Source organism: Thermomyces dupontii, assembly GCF_041956625.1.
Source record: "Thermomyces dupontii strain NRRL 2155 unplaced genomic scaffold VTN31scaffold_2, whole genome shotgun sequence".
Taxonomy (NCBI): Eukaryota; Fungi; Ascomycota; class Eurotiomycetes; order Eurotiales; family Trichocomaceae; genus Thermomyces; species Thermomyces dupontii.
Window position 1 is genome coordinate 2,790,546 of NW_027192308.1, and position 17,506 is coordinate 2,808,051.

Here is a 17,506-nt window from a genome sequence, read left to right on the forward strand (position 1 = left end):
GAGATTTCTCACAACCTTCGCGACGTCGGTTTCCAGCAACCGAATAAGACGAGATCGTCTTTGATCTTCTCTTTAGTTATTGATAATTTTACTCTTCCTCTCTCCCCCACTCCACAATCCCATCCATGACGACAGTTCCGCAGAAAAGAAGATCGCGGACGACGAGAATCGACCATCATCGTGGATCGCGTGGAGTAGTGACAACGACGAGCCCGGCACACCATCGCCACCCATGTTCTCCGTCATGCCCTCGTCTTCCTCCCTCTCCTCGGAACCATGGGCAGTATCACCCACATCGCCCGTTGTAGGTGGAGGAACAGTGGGAGCCGGAGCAGCAGGAAAGCTGGCGACCCCAACCGTGTTTCCCCCCGCGCCGCGTGAGATCCCCATTTTCGCCAATGCCGCGTATTATCCCAATTGGCGGATTTATCGAAAGCAGCCGCCGTCATCGCTGAGACTCGGTTTTGTGTCGCATGTGTTTTATGCGTTTACTTGGTATTTTTTTATCTCCCTTTTCTCGTTTGTTGAATTGAATGTTGACGGTATCTAATGTAATAGGGTCAAAGACACTGGCGAAGTCTACGTAGGTTGGCTCTATATAATATGTAAGAATGAATGCTGACCGATACTATAGCTGAGCGATGAATGGGCAGACGCGCAAATGCCCGTTGACGGCACCGAGGGCTGTCTGCGCGCATTCACCCAGTTGAAGCGACAGTACTCGGAGCTCAAGGTAATTCTGTCTGTCGGCGGCGGCGGCAAAGGGAGCGAGAACTTTGCCCGAGTCGCACGCAAGCCACAGGCCGTGGAGACCTTTGCCCGGACAGCCCGGGCGTTGGTGGATGAGTATCAACTGGATGGGATTGACGGTAAGTCTACTCCGTACATCCGAAACACAACAACCATAGAGAAAGGACCCCTCCAAAAGAAAAGAAAAATGATTAAAGTAGCAAAAGCAATAGCTAAGTCGATCGCCGAGCGATAGTGGACTGGGAACACCCTTCGGACGCTCAGCAAGGCCAGGACTACCTCTTCCTGCTGTCGCGACTGCGCGCAGCGCTGCCCTCACCCGAGTATATCATCACGACGGCGCTTCCGGCCGGCGAATGGGCCCTACGGTACATCAACCTGTCCCTGGTGCAGCAATACGTCGATCTGATCCTGGTCATGTGCTACGACTTCTCCGGGCCATGGGGATCACGGACAGGCCACCAATCCCAGCTACTCTCCCCTCCGCAGCTCCCATCATCAACAACAGTCAATGATGATGATGATAACGCGGACGACGGGGGCATTGACGATGCCGCGCACTCCCCCAACACCACCACCACCACCACCACCACCACTACCGACGACAACTCCGACGCCGCCACGGACCCTTCCGGAGCCGCCCCCGGTTCATCATCATCTCATTCCGGGGATCCCATCTCCTGCCACTCCGCCATGACCTACTTCCTCTCCCAGGGCGTTCTCCCGCGCAAACTCCTCCTCGGAATCCCCGTCTACGGCCGTTCCTTCCTCGGCGCCACGGACGTCGATCAACCCTACACGGCGGCGGGAGGCGAAGACGGCGTCTTCGACTACCGCGACTTACCACGTCCCGGGGCGCGGGAAGCGCACGACGGCGCCGTCGTAGCGGCGTACTGCGTCGGTGGGGATGGTGGGTTTGTCTCGTATGACACGCCGCGGACCGTCGAGCAAAAGGCCAAGTTTGCGTCGAGTTTGGGATTGGGGGGGCTGTTTTATTGGCATATTGCGGCGGATAAGCGTGGGATGCAGAGTTTGATCGAGACGGGGTATCGAACGTTGCATGATATGTGATATCCTTGTATTCCTGACGGGGAGATGCATTTATTATTATTATGATTGAAGAGAAAGAGAAGAAAAAAAAAGCAATAGGTGGGTGGATGTTTGATTAGCATTATTATCGATGAATACATCAGTCAAGTCGATTCCTATGTCCAAGACGAAGTACCATTATAAACAGATTGGAAGAAGATAATTACATGACCATAGACATATCACTCGAAATACATTAGTTCCCATCATCACCCCCTCCCAGCAACAAGTCCGCCAACCCAGACTTCTCCAACGGCTCTGTCAGATTCAAGCTCGTGTGCAAGGTCGTCGCCGCAAGCGCACGGGTATAGTACGGGATCACCTCCCCGTTGTACTCGCTACGGTTGCCCCTGATCTCCAACGGCAGTACGCCGTCTCGGTACGGAGCGTCGTCGCCGGACAGCAGCCCGATGACGTACGTCTGGTTCATGGCCGAGGTCAACGGCACGATGTTCTCTCCGGGACGGATGACGAGGTCGCGCAGGAAGGACTGGCCGATGTGATGACCGTCGACGGAGACGTCGAGGGTGACATTTCCCTGTTGATTCGTTAGTATTTCTTTTTTTTTTTTCTTCTCCTTTATTGATGAAGGAGGATGTACCATTTCAATGGTCAAATGTCCCGGGTTGGGAATCACAACACTGCCATTCATGTTATTCCCCTCATCATCCGGGACAATCATGATGTTGACGTCGCGGATTTCCAGGCCTTGGAGGCCGTTGAGCCCTAACCCATCAATCAGCGTTGTATCCTCTTTTTGTTTGTTTGCAGGGAAAAGGTAATCAAGACATACCCTTGATAGTAGCCGTCTTATTGAACTCAACATTGATCTTGGGCAACCCCCCTTGCTTCAAATCCGGCTTCCCATACAGTCTCAGCTGGAACTCATCCTGGCTGAGCGCCGTCCCGGTGAACTTGGTCGCGGCATCGATGTTATCCAGCTGCAGATCCGTGTCCACGATGATGAGCTCGCCATCATTCGCTTGGAACTCGGGCACAATGGCCCAGGTGATGGGCTCCGGGTTCGGCGAATCGTCCTCCCCGGTCAGCAGCGAGATGGTGTTGTTGAAGGAGTAGATCTTGGGATGGTACTTGGATTTGTTGGTCAGGCGCTGGGTCTGGTTCGCGTGCACGGCGTTGGGGCGTGGGTTGGTGAAGGAGAGCGAGATGACTTCGAGAGAGGATTCATTGACGTCGTGTTGGGCGATGCGGGGGTAGCCCACGTAAACCCTAGCAATTCCAAGATTAGAGATATATATATAACTCTTGTAGGAAGAAAGGGAGCTTACACAGGAAGAACCACCACCAACACGACAATGATAAACACAATCACATATATCCACCACCACTTGCGAAAATGGGCCTTGACGCGAGAGCCAAAGCTCGCGCCGCCAGTGATGGTGTCCGCATTCTGCGTTTCGGGTTTTGTATCGGACATGGTTTTGGCGATATTTTTTTCTTTCTGTATGATTAGCACTGACAAATCTGATATGAGGTGCACAGATCATCGTTGCGTACATTACCTAGGATATATATATCAAAGTAGTCACGAAGGAATATCCAACCGCCGCATCGAGCAGATGGAGGGGATAAAAAAGAGGGAGAGAAAAAAGACGAATCTCACCCGAGGCAAGATCCCCAAAAATCTGGACAATGTTATAACTCGGACAATCACATGAATGAATGGCGTCCAGATGCATCGATGAACCTAGGACTAGAGAGCCACCAGTGGTACTTTGCGCAGCCAAAGGAAGCGGAGTGCTGCTAACTAGTAGTGGTTCAGAAACAAGCTCTACTTACTAGTTACTTAACCCTTAGGTTAGTTACTTCCTTGGCGATCCCGGTCAAACAAGTTATTTTCAATGCTTCCTTTTATCTTTTGATAGTTTGAATGATGCGATAAAATCTTCCTTGAACTCTTCTTGCCACCCTACGTATGTCTGCGCGAAAAAAAAAGAAAAAAAAAGGTTCAGAGTAGGATTTGTCCACCTTCCCTTTGCGGCTAAGCTTCTCCGCGTTCAAGTTCCTTCCCCCGCAGATCCATACTCCACATGCGACCCTGCGGCGGTCCGACTGGATTTTCTTGGCCAAGATCAGTCCCTGATTGGACGCGATCGCATCGGGAATTTTACGGGGTTTGGTCTTTGTTGCCGTTTGGTAAATACTCATATCGTCGGTCATCTGTTTGAGGTTCCTTTATATGATGCAGTTGGCTCGGTCGAGAAGGGTTCCGGGGCTTCCGGTACGGGTACTTACATGTACAGTACAGTACGGAGTACCGTACAGTACATACGAACCTCCAGGTTGGTCTGAATTTCCGATGCCTACCTAACCTACCTAATCTTGAAACTCGACTGTCAGTCAATTGAATTGAGGCGTCAAGGTCTGCCGAGGTTGAATCCTGAATTCACATCTGCATGAACCATGCATGTCGTACGAATGGTTTGGATGACATCTGCAAGTCCAACGTGGCTTACTACAGATCCTGCAAAACAAGTTCTCAATATCAATCCGATATGAAAAATACCTTACCAACGTTCTTTTTTGTGCGCGCTATCGAAGACATATGTATACAAAATCGGACATATCAGACCCGGCAGAGCAAACGAATGGAAGCGCCTAGGCGCAAAATCGAACAAACAGGACCATCCTGCGAAGAGAAGAAGAAGAAGAAAAGAAAATCACAGCGGAGCTCGGTCAAGAATGGAATCAGAAAAGAAAAAGGGTATCGAAGATAGAAAAAAAAAGTATCCAAAACCGGTCGGATACACCCAGGAACATCATCAGTGGCCGGCAGAGAAAAGAACGCAACAAAAGGGATCGAAATCAAAATCAAAATCGGCTCAGAGCTCCGCTGCTGAAGTCATAGAAACAAATCAAAAAGAAACAAACTGCAAAGAAGAGAAGTGAAGGAAATGAACCACCGTGTCCACGGCTCCATATGCAAGGGCACCACGCCTCGAATCAAATTGCCAGAGGAACACAGCCTGTCCACAACCTGTACACACGCGACCATCTCGGGTCGGCAGAATAGATAGAACAACCGCTCTTCTCGCATGCCGGATAACACGAAAGAGAAATCAACCTATTTTCTCCGTCCAAAAATGCTGCGAGTCCGAGACTTGCTGCGAGGTTTCTTCTCCGGCGTGGTCGTCTGGCGACCACGAGGTGGGTTGGACTCGTCGTCCGACATGTACTTGTCTTTGTAGATCCTGCAACCAGTCAGTGCAAGTCAAAAAGGAATCCGAGATTGGTGGGAACCGTACCAACTATTCCCAACCATGCTGATGCCTTTTGCCGCAGCCATCCGATAGTACTTGGCCGCCTTCTTGAGGTCCTTCTTACAACCAACGCCCTCGGCATAGCAATACCCAGCCTCCGCAAGAGCATCGGCATCACCCCACCGCCCGGCAATCTCGAAGCATCGCAGCGCCAGGGCCTTGTCCTGTTCAATCCCCCATCCGTTGAGATGGCTTACGCCTAGCTCATACAGGGCCAGGGCAAATTGGGCGCGACGGGCTCGGATCTCTGCGGCATCTTTGCCCGACGTCGTCTCCTCATTCCCGTCACCCAGCTCCAATCCGGCCGAGTCCACTGCCTTGCGGAGCCACTGGACGCCTTCCCGTTGGTTGGGCTTCATGCCCCAGCCATGCCGGCAGGCCAATGCGTAGAGCAGCATGCCCGTCGGATGGTTGTGCTTCGCTGCGATGCGGAGATGATACGTCGACTCCTGCAGCGCGCCCTTCTCATGACACTCGATCCCCTTCTCGACATGCTCTTCCACCGTCATGCCCCCCACAGAGGACCCCGTGGTTGGTCGGTCATTCGAAGCAGGAGGTCGCAGATCATTCGAAGGCCGCACCGTACTGTTTGAATCCGCCGACGTCGACTTGGCATCCTCAGCATCCCTCTCGCTGTACGACCGCTGGATGCCCGGCCGAACTTTGAGACTGTCCTCCCGGCTAGGAAGGTGGTCAAAGGATTGCCGATGGGAGAGACTCGGCGCTTCCTCATCCCGCGCCGATGACTCCCCATCGCCCAGTCGCGGTACCGCCGATTTTGGAGGTTCCGGAAGGGGCGAACGTGGAGGCTCCTTGGGCGTTTCCGGACGAGGCGTGGTGGGTGAATTGATGGTTGAAGCGGCCTCGAAAAGTGGCTCCGACCATTCGAAATGGGGGGTCTGCAACCCAGCAAAGATGATCGAGTTCCGGGACAATTTGCGACCCCGAGGAAGACGGTATGTGGAATAAACATACGAGCTGGAGACTGCCGACGACAGGTTATCCTCGTCCAGCGATGCGGATTTCTCCGGCTCTGGCACTGTGATCGGCATGGGCTTATGCTCCCGCTGAATCCCATTAGACGTGGACGAATTGTTGGGCGGTGACACGTCGTGTGAGATCACCGGCGATGGTGCTGACAAACTCGTGCTCGATCGATTGAGCGGCCGTGAAAAGTTGAGCGACGGACGGGACAAATGCGCCGAATTCGACGCCTCGGAACTAATCGACGGCGAGCGGGGAGTCGACCGTACCATCGGCGACATGGGCATGGAGACGCCGCTACTGGACGACATCTTCCGCGATTTGGAAAAGGTAGAACCGGCAGTGGAGCTGGTATAGTCATCATCGGAACTTTCAGGGTGCATGGGCTTGGGGATCGGGGACGACCGCGGAGCCGACGACGCCGAAGGAGCGAGCGTCGTGGAGATCTGAGGCGGCGCGGAGTCGGCCGACGATTGACGGGACACAGATTGACGAGACGCGCTTCTCAGGGGAACATCGTCCGCATTGCGGAACCTGCTGTCCCGTTCGCTTCGAATCGTAGGATCTTGCTCGGGCGACTCTGTCCGCCGGAACCCGTAGTCGTTTGATTTTTCGGACACCGGCGGTTGCTGCGTCGCCGGCGAATCTCCGTTCCCATCCTCATTTTCCCCCGGCGACAATGACAGCCCACTCAGTCTCGGATGCTGGGACTGAGGTCGGACCTTGGGCTCCTCCACAGCCAGGTTGCATCCCGGATCAGGACTGTGCCCGCGTCTCCGCATATAGTAGTAGCCATTCCGCGGCTGCGAAAGAGACCTGGCCACGCTTTGGGGCGGCAGCCGGCTCATTCGGCGGTCCCCTTGCATTGACTGGTCGAGCTGGCGGGCGAGGAGTCGACCCTGAGCCGCAAATGCATCGAGCGGGGACAGGGCGGGAGGAATTTCGCCGTCATAGTGCTCGATCCGCGGGGATGGTTGCCCCCGGCCGACCCGCGGGGTCGTCCTGCCGGACTGGGTCTGAACATCCAGACCCGAGGACTGACCCGCCATGATCGCTTGCGTTTTCAGGCCCAAAGATGATAAAGTCAGTACCGCTTTTGAGGCAATGCGGGGTTATAGCCGGGTCACAGCGATCGACGAGGCGGAGGTGGAAGCAAGCACGCCCCGTCAAGAACCGTCAGCATTGGGAGAGGAATCGCAGCAATGACCGGATCGTGGGCGGATGTTATTTGACCAGCGCGCGAGAGCGGAGATCGAGGTGCAGCGTCGGATTTCTTTCAGCCCAAAACAATGGCGGCGCTCAGCTTTCCGAACTTCAGCACAGCATACTCGGCGCGTAAAGCAAACTGTTGATCAAACCAAAAAAAGAAATACTAGAAAACGAACGACTGGGTTTCGTCGAATTTAACAAAAAAAAAAAAAAAATAAAGAGAGAACCAAATGAATCAAAACGAGCGCGAAATAGAGCCCAGCGAAGTGCAAGCGGCGGCGTTCAAGCGACGGTTGTTGGCGATTCTGAATCGGGAGGCCGCGAAAACCAAGTCGTAGCTCAACCGAGATCTGGGAATTGCATGGATTAATCGATCAACCCTCCGGCCTGGCGCCAGATTGCGACGGAAGAGAGTTCTGATCCTTCTCAAGAAACCCCGGACCGCCGCCAATATGAGTATATGCGAGCCCAAATTTACTCAATCAGGGGATGACTGATTACATAATCCCTCGGGCCGAACTCGATTGACCAATGGGGAGTCGCAGCTCCACGCGGGTTGCAGCCTCTCCCATCTCCATCTCAGGGGCCAATCCAGGGGGTTATGCCAACCGAGACCAATGAAAAGTTGAATGTGATTCCAGCTCGCATTTGGGGCATGTTGCGTCACAGCATGAAAAGCCGCAGTTGATTGCATTTTCACCAACACTCGACGCACTTTGGCCGTCCAAGTTTGGCCCGTTGAGGGAGAATCCATATCCATAGTATACAGGTGGTATGTAAGTGTATGTAATGGAATTACCGACAATGGTACGACTTTACCGTATATAGTAAAGTTAGAGAGTGAAACACCACGGGATTGATTACGATTGGTCTTTGCGTGCATTCTATTTCTGATCATCCAAGAAAAGAAACCGTCTCTTCTTTTCAGAGTTCTGAAGGGAAAAAAAAAAAAAACAAAAAATATACTATGTATCTGCATTGCAGCGGTTATTTGGTCCAAAGGGGAATGTTGATGCAGTAACGTCACAGAGAAGCCAGTTTTGATACATGCACACCGGTCCACCTGCCTGGCACGGGTTCCTGCACCGTCCCTTGCATTGAGCGGAGAAGAGTTGGGTAGACTATGCAGTCATGCAGACAATAATATGGGTTACTTGAGCAGGGATCCAATAATGCCAAATGAGGCTCTTTATTATTGCATTGCTATGGAGTCATGTCTAGGATGTGGAAAAGGAGACATGATGCAAGTCGGAGAGGAGAGCAAGAAACACCACCACTCAACACTGAATCGAACTGAGGCGGACATCATCAGACCTTCTCCCACCCCGTCTCACTGCCGTGTCCATTGTCATTCCAAACTAAAGAACTTCGATACCCCAGCATCCACCCAACCAACGTGGAGGGAAGCCAATCCCCAATGATCCCATAAGTACGAGCTCCGCGGCCGACATAGACCACAGGCTTCTTGCGTTTGGTCCCTCCAAATAGAGACTTCTCTGCTGGTGCCAGGCAATCGAAGATGGCATGGTGCAGAATCGCGCGCGGGCGTGCCTTGAATGGCGCCGGGCCCTTTAGACGCGACGGGTCTCTGCTCAATGCTCGACAGGTAAGACGGCCCGTACAAGGCCCGCTGCTGCGGACTCCATGCCAGGACATCAGTGCCCGGCACTCGGCCATGCGATGGCCGATACTGTGGGCCCAGATCGACATTACCGAGTCTCAATTCCACCACGTCGATGTTACATGATGTGCCATTCGACGGCTGGAGTAGCCGGAGCTCCTGTCTTAAGCTCGTAGCGAATCCGGAAAGAGCCCGGGCTGCTGTCACTTCGGGAGCCGCGTACGGTGCAGAGAGCGATGACGAAATCGATGGGTAGAGGAAAAGGATGGTACTGCGATTATTTCGATGGGTGAGGAGGGGCATGAACATCTGCGTGATGACGATGGGAGAGAGAATGCGAGTATTGATCGCATCGGCCCAGCTGGACGCTGGGATTGTGGGTACAGGGCCTGTAGGATAATCCAACGACGGAAGAATAATTAGGCCGCTGAGCTGGCATACATGAGGCGGAACTCCGGGATAAGGATGTTGGGGTTGCGTGATGAGCGAGTATATGCCCTGCAGCGAGGGATGAATCTCTGAGGGAGTCGGGGGCGTCTTCAAGATACAGTCATCAGTAAGCAGCGCTGGAGATGTGGGCAAATAAGAACATACCTCTGCGATATCAATATACAGAGCCCGGATATCTGACCGATTCTCTGTCTCAACCACCTGTTGCTCTTCGGTGGACTGCACGACGACATAAACAATATACCCACGGCGTTCGAGATCTCCAGCAATTGATCTTGTCATCGGCTCGAGAGGGGACCCGGCGATGACTATGCAACCCGCTTAGCATGGTATGCACACGACATAACCCAAACGACACATACCAACTATCTCCTTCCGAGCACCATTCCCTGCTCTCTTGACTCTTCGTTTCTTGCCGTTCAAAGCCTTGCTGCCTAATAGCAGAAGCCCTCCGGTACCGAAAAACGCGACGATGGCCGCCGTCCATGCACGATGCCGGAGGGTCCAGTCGTACACCCGCTCTGGCAGGGATCGCGGCGGAGGGGGAGTAAATTTCTGAATATGCCTCGACGGACCGTGTATGATTGACGGGAAGTACTGCGATAAGGCGTCACGGATGGTGTTCGCCGCATGATCGACGTGCCGGTCGATGGCCTCTGCTACCTGGGCCGAGTATCTCCTTACGTCATTGGGAATCAAGGCAAGCTGGGAAAAGATTCGTCAGTAATATTCAGAGGGGCTCAGTTGTGCACTCACATAGTCCAAAAAGAACTGATCGTCGCTCGTCATGATGGGCTGTCAGAGTGAACCTAACAGCAGGGTCAGGTGGTTTCGAAGACGATCTGAAGATTTCATCGTCGAATCCATGCGATAACGATGACAGCGCAGACTTATCGATATGGACTCACGTGATCTGAGACCATGGGTGGGATGTTCTTGGCGCCAAGCGCGTACCTGTTGATCCACACTTGACGCAGTGCGATTGATTTGTGAGGTTCTGATGCACCTTAGAACTTCTCGAACTTCCATCGATCTTATATTCTCAAGCATCAGGAGAAGTCGGTTTGTTCTAGCGAGGACAAACGTTGGACTGTGTACGAATATGGATTTCGCATATGAGGAAGCCTCATCCGTAAGCCCTTAATGAACCCAAGCTGCCTCGGACTGGTTTTGATAGTGTTCAAGAAACACTTCCATACCACTCATACTTTCCAGATGGTCTACGGAGTAGACCTGAAAAAAAGACGTTGGTACTGGAACTTCAATTTGGAGAACATCGCAGGGTCCCTCAATACCTCCACTGGAGAAGCAATTCAAACCAGATCTACACCAATCACTGTCTACTGAATCGGACCATAGCGTTCAGGAATGGTTTGACTGTTTGACACCGAGGATAAGCGTCCTTATGTGTTTGTAGTAGCATAGATCTTTTTTTGCTCAGCACGATTGGCTCATCCCATGATCGTCGCTACAGTGCTTCCGTACGGAGTACACAGGAAACCAAGCAGAGAGTAACGACGGTGCGGGCCCCTCTGAACAAGACATTACTGCGGTAGACATTGGCGACGTTGATAAGATGCTACTCAATGATGGACTGCGATATTAGCTCCAGGTCAGAACTGGGAGACCTACGTTGCTGCTCAGGAAGGACTCGAGGAATCGAATATCGGCCTGACGGTCTTGACCACGAGGAGGTGATTGTATCGAAAACCAATACACGAAGCATCTTGGGCTGATTGCGCGTGCAAGTTGTCCCCAACGAGAAAGGAGAATTCGTGAACACGAGTGGTTGACCCGTTTGAATCTGCAGAAAAGGGTTCGCTGCTCAGAGGAGAGCCAAGGGGGTTCAAGAGCTGACGTGGAAGCTTGGGTAACTAAGTGGTACTCCGTATTGTCTGGTCTGGTTGTTTTTGATAGCTCAATTGACAAGCTTTCTGCTGCCTAGCGCTGCGTGAATCTTCCAGGTACATCAGGCAGATGCCGCGGATGATGTCTCAAAACTGTAGGTACTACAAGTACTAGCCTTCACGACTTCGTCGGACTAACTGGAAACCACGTGCCGCAGAGATAAGGAAATCACGTGATTAGACCTGCCAAGTCCGAGACCCACTCCCAAACGCCTACTAGTTACTGGGCCAAAGCTCGATCGCGCTTGTGCGTGCATAGGTTAGATTTCGGCCAAGCAGCGACCGCAGACATGCGGCTTCTCGAGGACTACTATATCCAAGAAGGTTGGCTGTGTTGCGCGGCCGGCAGGGCCAAGTTAACGATCATTTGTGGCCGTTCCCATTGTCTATCCCAGCCGAATCCCCGGATTTGATGTGCTGACGTGTCCACTCGATGCCTTGAGATTCCGGCGTCCTTCATCTGATAACTCCGAGTCGATTACAAAGCCATTTCAAGATCCCTCTACGTGAGAAAAGAACCAGCCACGACGGAGTATTTTAAAAGAAGGATGATGACCGAGATTTGCTCTGTTTGAACTCTGTTAGTTCGAGATTCAAAGAGTACTCTTTGTATTGGCGCCCAGTGAGCAGGACAAAATGCGGGAGATCGACCCTCTCGTGCTGGAATATCAACATGAAAAGCATCGACCACGGGAGTCCGAGGCCCTCTACACGCTGCGCAAGGTGGCTTCGCTGGTGAAGCCGATCATGCGGCAGCGAAGCTGGAAGGTTGGGACGCTGGCCGAGTTCTCTCCAAGCAACCCGAACCTGCTCGGGTTGAATATTAATTCTGGGCAAAAGATCTGTCTCCGCTTGCGGTATCCCGGCGATGAACGGCAGTTCCTGCCGCTCGAACAGGTAGTTGATACGATGCTGCACGAGTGAGTTTCGTGTCTGTTTGTGTAGAGGGTTTTCTCAGGTCCCTAATCCTGTTAGGCTGTGCCATATTGTCCATGGGCCGCATAATAGAGAATTTCACGCGCTATGGAACCAACTTCGAAAGGAACATGAGGAGCTTATTATGAAGGGATACACCGGGGAATTGTTCCTCTCGGAAGGAAGACGGCTCGGAGGCACAAAGGTCCCAATTGAGGAAGTTCGGCGCCAGGCTCGTGCGGCTGCCGAACGACGACGAGCGCTGTCCGCCGGGTCAGGAAGGAAACTTGGGGGTGCACCGACCCCACGCGGTGTCGTTATACGCAAAGTCATCGCCGATGCCGCTCAGCGCCGCATCGATGTTACCAAGGGTTGTGGCTCAGGAACAGCCGAAGGCGAGAAGTTTGCAGAGGAGGCCTCTCGTAACGGGTTCCGGACAAAGGCGGAGGAAGATGAAGCCAATGAACGAGCCGTCATCGAGGCGTACATTGAACTTCTGCAACAAGAAGAGCGGGAGCAATACGGTCCTTCGTACATCCCTCCGTCGCAGGAGAACCTGGCTGGGCCACGGACCTTGCCCTCTCCGCCTCAAGAACAGCCACCCAAGACAACCGTGTCGCCTCCGCGATCATTATCGGAGAATCAAGTTCCTCGAGAGTCCGCCATCACCAAGGATTCCTCCGAGGAGGACAAGGTCTGGGCATGTCCCATCTGTACCCTGGAGAACCCACCAAACTTCCTCTGCTGCGACGCATGCGGATCGGAGCGTCCTGCTCCCTCACTCACAGCTAATTCGAGACTTCTCGTCGAGCAAGAATCGTCGAAGAAGCGCAACCCGCCCAAAAGGAGTCGTATGGGCTCCGAGCTTACTGCTGCGGCAGACCGCACTCTCAAGCTGCGGAGGAGTGCTGTTGAGAGCATAACGGCACTCGAGCAGAGTGTGCAGAAGAAACCCCTGGGATGGGTCTGCCATGTCTGCGGAGCGTTTATGGAGAGCGAGTGGTGGAGTTGTTCAGCCTGTGGGACGATAAAGACTACGTCTTGATGGATTTTCTGTTATTGTTTTGTTTCCGCTTAGATACCCATGTAGCATTTGAACACGGCGCTCTATTCAATATTGTATCAGCCTACTACGTACTTGTCAGGATGACTCTAGGAGCTGGCGACTTGGAAGTTTGCTGAAAGCCTACGAGAAGAGCATTGCAGCTCTTGCCTTAGCCTCGTTAGGGACTAGCGTGGACTGTGGAGGGCCTGAGGCACTGGGGCTGCTCTTGCCTAACAAAGCTAGACCCGTTATGTGATTTTGTAATAGGTACCTACCTTATTAAGTAGTTTACGGAGCACTGATTCGGCGAATCACATTACTTCAATAAACGGAACAGACCCGCCTTCTGAAAGCCAATGAGAAGCCCTGATCTACCTTGAAGATCAACTTTTCTTTTTCCACATCCATTTCTTCTCATTGAAACCGACTTCACTACGAAGTCCACCGTGAATCAACACGATGGACTGACTCGCCCGCAGAAGGTACGTTCCACGCGTGATTGAATCCATACCGCCATAACCCTTCACGATACGAGGAAATCAACCGCAAGATATAAGTCGAATGAATGCGAATTCGTTCATCAAATGATGAAGAACCATTGAACCGCAAAGTTTCAATAGGAAGAGCCGGAAAAGGCATGATGGGGGAAGAGCAAGCAACCAATTGCTGTCTTCTTTCGTCGTCGGTGCTTATAATGGTTCATCTGAGATGAAGAGAATGGGGATATGCGGGATTGCCGCTTTTTTTATTGTTTCTCGTTCGTGAAGGGGTTTTTGTGCCGGGGCTGATACTGGACATGCTTGATTCTTTCGGGGCAGTTTGGCTAATTGTTTGTTTGTACGAGCAGGCAGGTCGTTTTTGGTCTGAGCTTGGGGTTGTCCGGCTGCTATTTGGTTATTGGACGATGGTAGATGGTAAGATGAGCTTGAGATTTTCAGGAGTTGACAGTCTATTGCTATTGATAGTACACCCATGTTCATGTTTCAGAAATCAACCCAGACATGCTAGAGTACAAAATAGAAACCCACACCTGATAGTAAAAGCCAAACAAAATGCTGGTATCAAGCTACACTGATATACCCTCTCTTCGTACCCGATGACAGCTTCTCGGCCTGCTGTTTCTCCCAGGTCTCCTCATCAACGTAGTCCTTGGTCGTCTGCTCCCTCACCTGGACGCCAATATACTGCAGTGCGGCGAGGTTGAAGCCCATCTCATCCTTTTGCTTCGCCAGCACTTGTCGCAGCGTGGACCGGATGCGGTCCAGCATCGGCCGCATCATCCGACTGGCGACGATCTGGCGATGGTGCGTCTTCAGCATGAAGAAGAGGATGCGGCACGTCAACGGGACCTCCCACTGCCGGCTGGCCCAGATGTCAAGGAACGTGAAGAGAGCGGGAAGCTTCGAGAAAGGGAGCACGAGGAGGGCATCCTGGAGTGACGCGGCGGGGATCTTCTGCACCACGTTCAGTAAGTGTCGTTCGGCGGAGATGTTGCCCAGGGCGACATAGAGCGGGTTGCGCTGCGGCGGAGCGGCGTTGGGGTTGCGCGCCTTGAGCGCGCGCCAGTCGCGCATAACTCGCAGGTCCTCCATGCCCATGTCCAGCGCCTCCATGATCCGTTCGCCAGCCATCAGCGTTGTTGCCGTCTGCTTGCCGGCCTCAACCGCTTCGGCCTTCTCGCCGTCCTGCTGCTGATTATCGGCCTCGAATGACGCGGCCAGGTTGCTTTCGTACAGCTCCTCGAGCTCCTTCTCGCGCTCTTCCTCGAGGAACAGCTGCTCGTCGGTCTGCATCCACATCCGGATGCTCTTGTCGTGGCTGGCACTGACCAGGAACTCGCCCGAGTGGCTCATGGTGAGCGCCCAGATCTCGCCGTGGTGACCCTCCAGCTTTTGAATCTGTTCGAACTTGTCCCCGTCCCAGTATTTGATGACGCGGTCCTTGCTGGCGCTGAAGAAGTGGTGCCCGTTACCTTCGCTGTTTGTCGGTACGAACGCGACGGCCATGACGCTATCCTGATGTGCGAGGAACGTCTTGTGGCAATCGCCAAAGTCAAGCCCCCACAGGCGCACCGTCTTGTCCGCCGAGCATGTGACAATGAGTTTGCTGTCATACGAGATATCCATGTTCAGCACTGGGAGCTTGTGGCCGTAGAGGCTGAGGAATAGCTTCAGCGTATCGGTGAAGAAGACCTTGACGGTGTTGTCCAACAGAGCAACAGCCAGGAGTCGAGCGTCGGGTGAGAAGCGAATGCTGAGAATATCATCCGTCACCTTCAACGTTCGACTGTGCACCAATTTCAGACGCGGAGTGGTGCGCTTCGTGCCTGGGATTTCCTCCTGCACGACCTGGAAGTTCCAGAACTTGGCTGTCTTGTCCGCACTCCCAGTGACCATGGACTTGCCGTCCGGGTGCACGTGTAACGTCCACACGGGCCCATCGTGCGCTTTGATTGTGTCAAGCAGCGTCGAGGATGCGATGTCAAACACCTCGATCTCGCCGTTTTTGTTGCCCACCACGACGATCTTGTCACCTGGGAGAAAGGACGAACATAGCGCATAGCCGCAGTCGAGTGTGCGCAGACAACTTTGCGTTCGAACGTTCCAAATCTTCAGGCTCCCGTTCGATGCCGTGGCCAGCATGCGGTCATCGGAACTGAGCGCCACCGAGCGGATATCCGTGCGATGGCCGGGGAGGTCAATGGCCAGAACACGGCTGTAGTCAGTGTCTTCTGTTTTAGACTTCTTCTTCCCAGCCGCCTCCACACTGTAGGTCTCGATCTCGTTGTTGGTGGTCGCAACCATCAGTTGTAGTCTTCCGCTGTTCTTCGTCATCCACGCAAATGATCGCAGCTTCCCCCCGGTCCGTACAACAACATGCGGCACAAAGAACTCTGTGATGGGCGCAGATGCCACGTCAATATCTTTTCCTTCATCTGCTTTCTCTCCATCCGCTTGCCCCTTCTCTCCCTTCTCTTTCTTTCTCCTTCGTTTCCTAGCTAGGCTCTTTTGCACTTCTGTCTGTGACCGGACCCTGAAAATTTCCACGGCCTTCTCGGCGCCATGGAGCCCAATGTAGTCCGCACGGGGATGGAAGCTGACGCCTATTGTGCGGTCTTTATTCTGCCGGTAGAACGTCCCACGCTCCGTCAAGATCTTCTTGTTCTCCGATCCTTCCTTCTCCTTTGCAATCTCCTGCATAGCCTGCTCATCGATCGACCAAACCTTCAGCTCGCCGTCGTTGCCAGCTGTGATACACCCGCTCTGGTCGGGCGAGAGACCCAGGCTCCAACATTCACCATTGCTCTGAGCCACATGCGTCTCGATGCAATGTCGCGATGCGAGATCCCACACTTTGATCAGCGAGTCCTTTCCCGTAGAAAGCAAGAATCCTTTCTCCTCGCTCACACCATCTACGCTCGCATCGATCTCGGAGGATGGTGTCAGGAAATGCAACGAGGTGATCTGATCCGTATGCCCCCGGAGTTTGAAGAGACCAGCTTCGGAAAGCAAATCCCAGATGATAATATCCGTGTCTTTAGAACCGCTGGCAAGCCGGACGCCGGAAGGATCAAAGGCCAGCTGGGTGACAGCTGTCTTGTGACCGTTGAACGAGACGATGATTGATGCTATTCGCGAGTCCCACAAGCGAATCGTCCCGTCCCCGTAACTGCGCAGGATATAAAGTCAGTCAAGCGATCATTTTTTTCGAAAGTCGCATTTCTGGTATCGTACCCAACCGCAAACACATCTTCATCTGTTTTGCTTTGCGCGATCGCCGTTACTTGCGCCTTGCAATCGGAATCTCGCCATCGGTGCAGAAGTTCTCCCTTTTTGATATCCCAGCAAAGAACCTCTTCATTGGCGCCTACAACGGCCCGCCCGGCACCGGTATTGCGCTTTGTCCCGGAGTCATCCTCGTCTGGGACCCAGATCGCGTTGGACGAGGCGGATGCGACGAGGCCGAAGGTCTTTGAATGCTCGAATTTCCTGCCTCCATCAGAACTGCGCTAAAGCCAGGTAGTCCCCATTGAGGGAGTACTCACAGATATGATTTGACCATTGTCTCCCCCGTCTCTTGAGTCCCATGAACCGCAGACCGCGATCGCAACAATTTTTCCTCTATGAATTTTTTATCGATAAGGCACTGATACAGAGTTGATTATGTAATCGAGTACTCTACGGACAACAGTTTCTGCCAGCGACGCAAAGGCGGTGAGCTATCGCAGCAACCTGGCGCCCATGACGAACGGCTC

The 17,506-nt window shown here is 53.1% G+C and overlaps 6 protein-coding genes across 6 annotated transcripts; 2 read left to right on the forward strand and 4 right to left on the reverse strand.

The window, feature by feature from the left end:
* Positions 1 to 244: 244 nt before the first annotated feature.
* VTN31DRAFT_3402 (uncharacterized protein) lies at positions 245 to 1,821 on the forward strand (the record flags this gene model as incomplete). Its single annotated transcript, XM_069403678.1, has 4 exons — positions 245 to 495; positions 559 to 583; positions 635 to 869; positions 986 to 1,821. 4 exons carry the CDS (start codon positions 245 to 247, stop codon positions 1,819 to 1,821), a joined length of 1,347 nt encoding a protein of 448 aa, XP_069262835.1.
* A 214-nt stretch (positions 1,822 to 2,035) lies between these two features.
* On the reverse strand, positions 2,036 to 3,277 carry VTN31DRAFT_3403 (uncharacterized protein; the record flags this gene model as incomplete). The annotated part of the gene is made up of 4 exons (XM_069403679.1): positions 2,036 to 2,377; positions 2,441 to 2,565; positions 2,633 to 3,069; positions 3,129 to 3,277. The coding sequence occupies 4 exons, from the start codon at positions 3,275 to 3,277 to the stop codon at positions 2,036 to 2,038; spliced, it is 1,053 nt and encodes a 350-aa protein (XP_069262836.1).
* Positions 3,278 to 4,924: 1,647 nt separating this feature from the next.
* Positions 4,925 to 7,153, reverse strand: VTN31DRAFT_3404 (uncharacterized protein; the record flags this gene model as incomplete). The annotated part of the gene is made up of 2 exons (XM_069403680.1): positions 4,925 to 5,051; positions 5,106 to 7,153. 2 exons carry the CDS (start codon positions 7,151 to 7,153, stop codon positions 4,925 to 4,927), a joined length of 2,175 nt encoding a protein of 724 aa, XP_069262837.1.
* A 638-nt stretch (positions 7,154 to 7,791) lies between these two features.
* VTN31DRAFT_3405 (uncharacterized protein) lies at positions 7,792 to 8,292 on the reverse strand (the record flags this gene model as incomplete). Its single annotated transcript, XM_069403681.1, has 1 exon — positions 7,792 to 8,292. One exon carries the CDS (start codon positions 8,290 to 8,292, stop codon positions 7,792 to 7,794), a length of 501 nt encoding a protein of 166 aa, XP_069262838.1.
* A 3,635-nt stretch (positions 8,293 to 11,927) lies between these two features.
* VTN31DRAFT_3406 (uncharacterized protein) lies at positions 11,928 to 13,251 on the forward strand (the record flags this gene model as incomplete). The annotated part of the gene is made up of 2 exons (XM_069403682.1): positions 11,928 to 12,211; positions 12,267 to 13,251. 2 exons carry the CDS (start codon positions 11,928 to 11,930, stop codon positions 13,249 to 13,251), a joined length of 1,269 nt encoding a protein of 422 aa, XP_069262839.1.
* Positions 13,252 to 14,312: 1,061 nt separating this feature from the next.
* VTN31DRAFT_3407 (uncharacterized protein) lies at positions 14,313 to 17,313 on the reverse strand (the record flags this gene model as incomplete). The annotated part of the gene is made up of 3 exons (XM_069403683.1): positions 14,313 to 16,920; positions 16,986 to 17,240; positions 17,297 to 17,313. The coding sequence occupies 3 exons, from the start codon at positions 17,311 to 17,313 to the stop codon at positions 14,313 to 14,315; spliced, it is 2,880 nt and encodes a 959-aa protein (XP_069262840.1).
* Between the last annotated feature and the right edge of the window lie 193 nt (positions 17,314 to 17,506).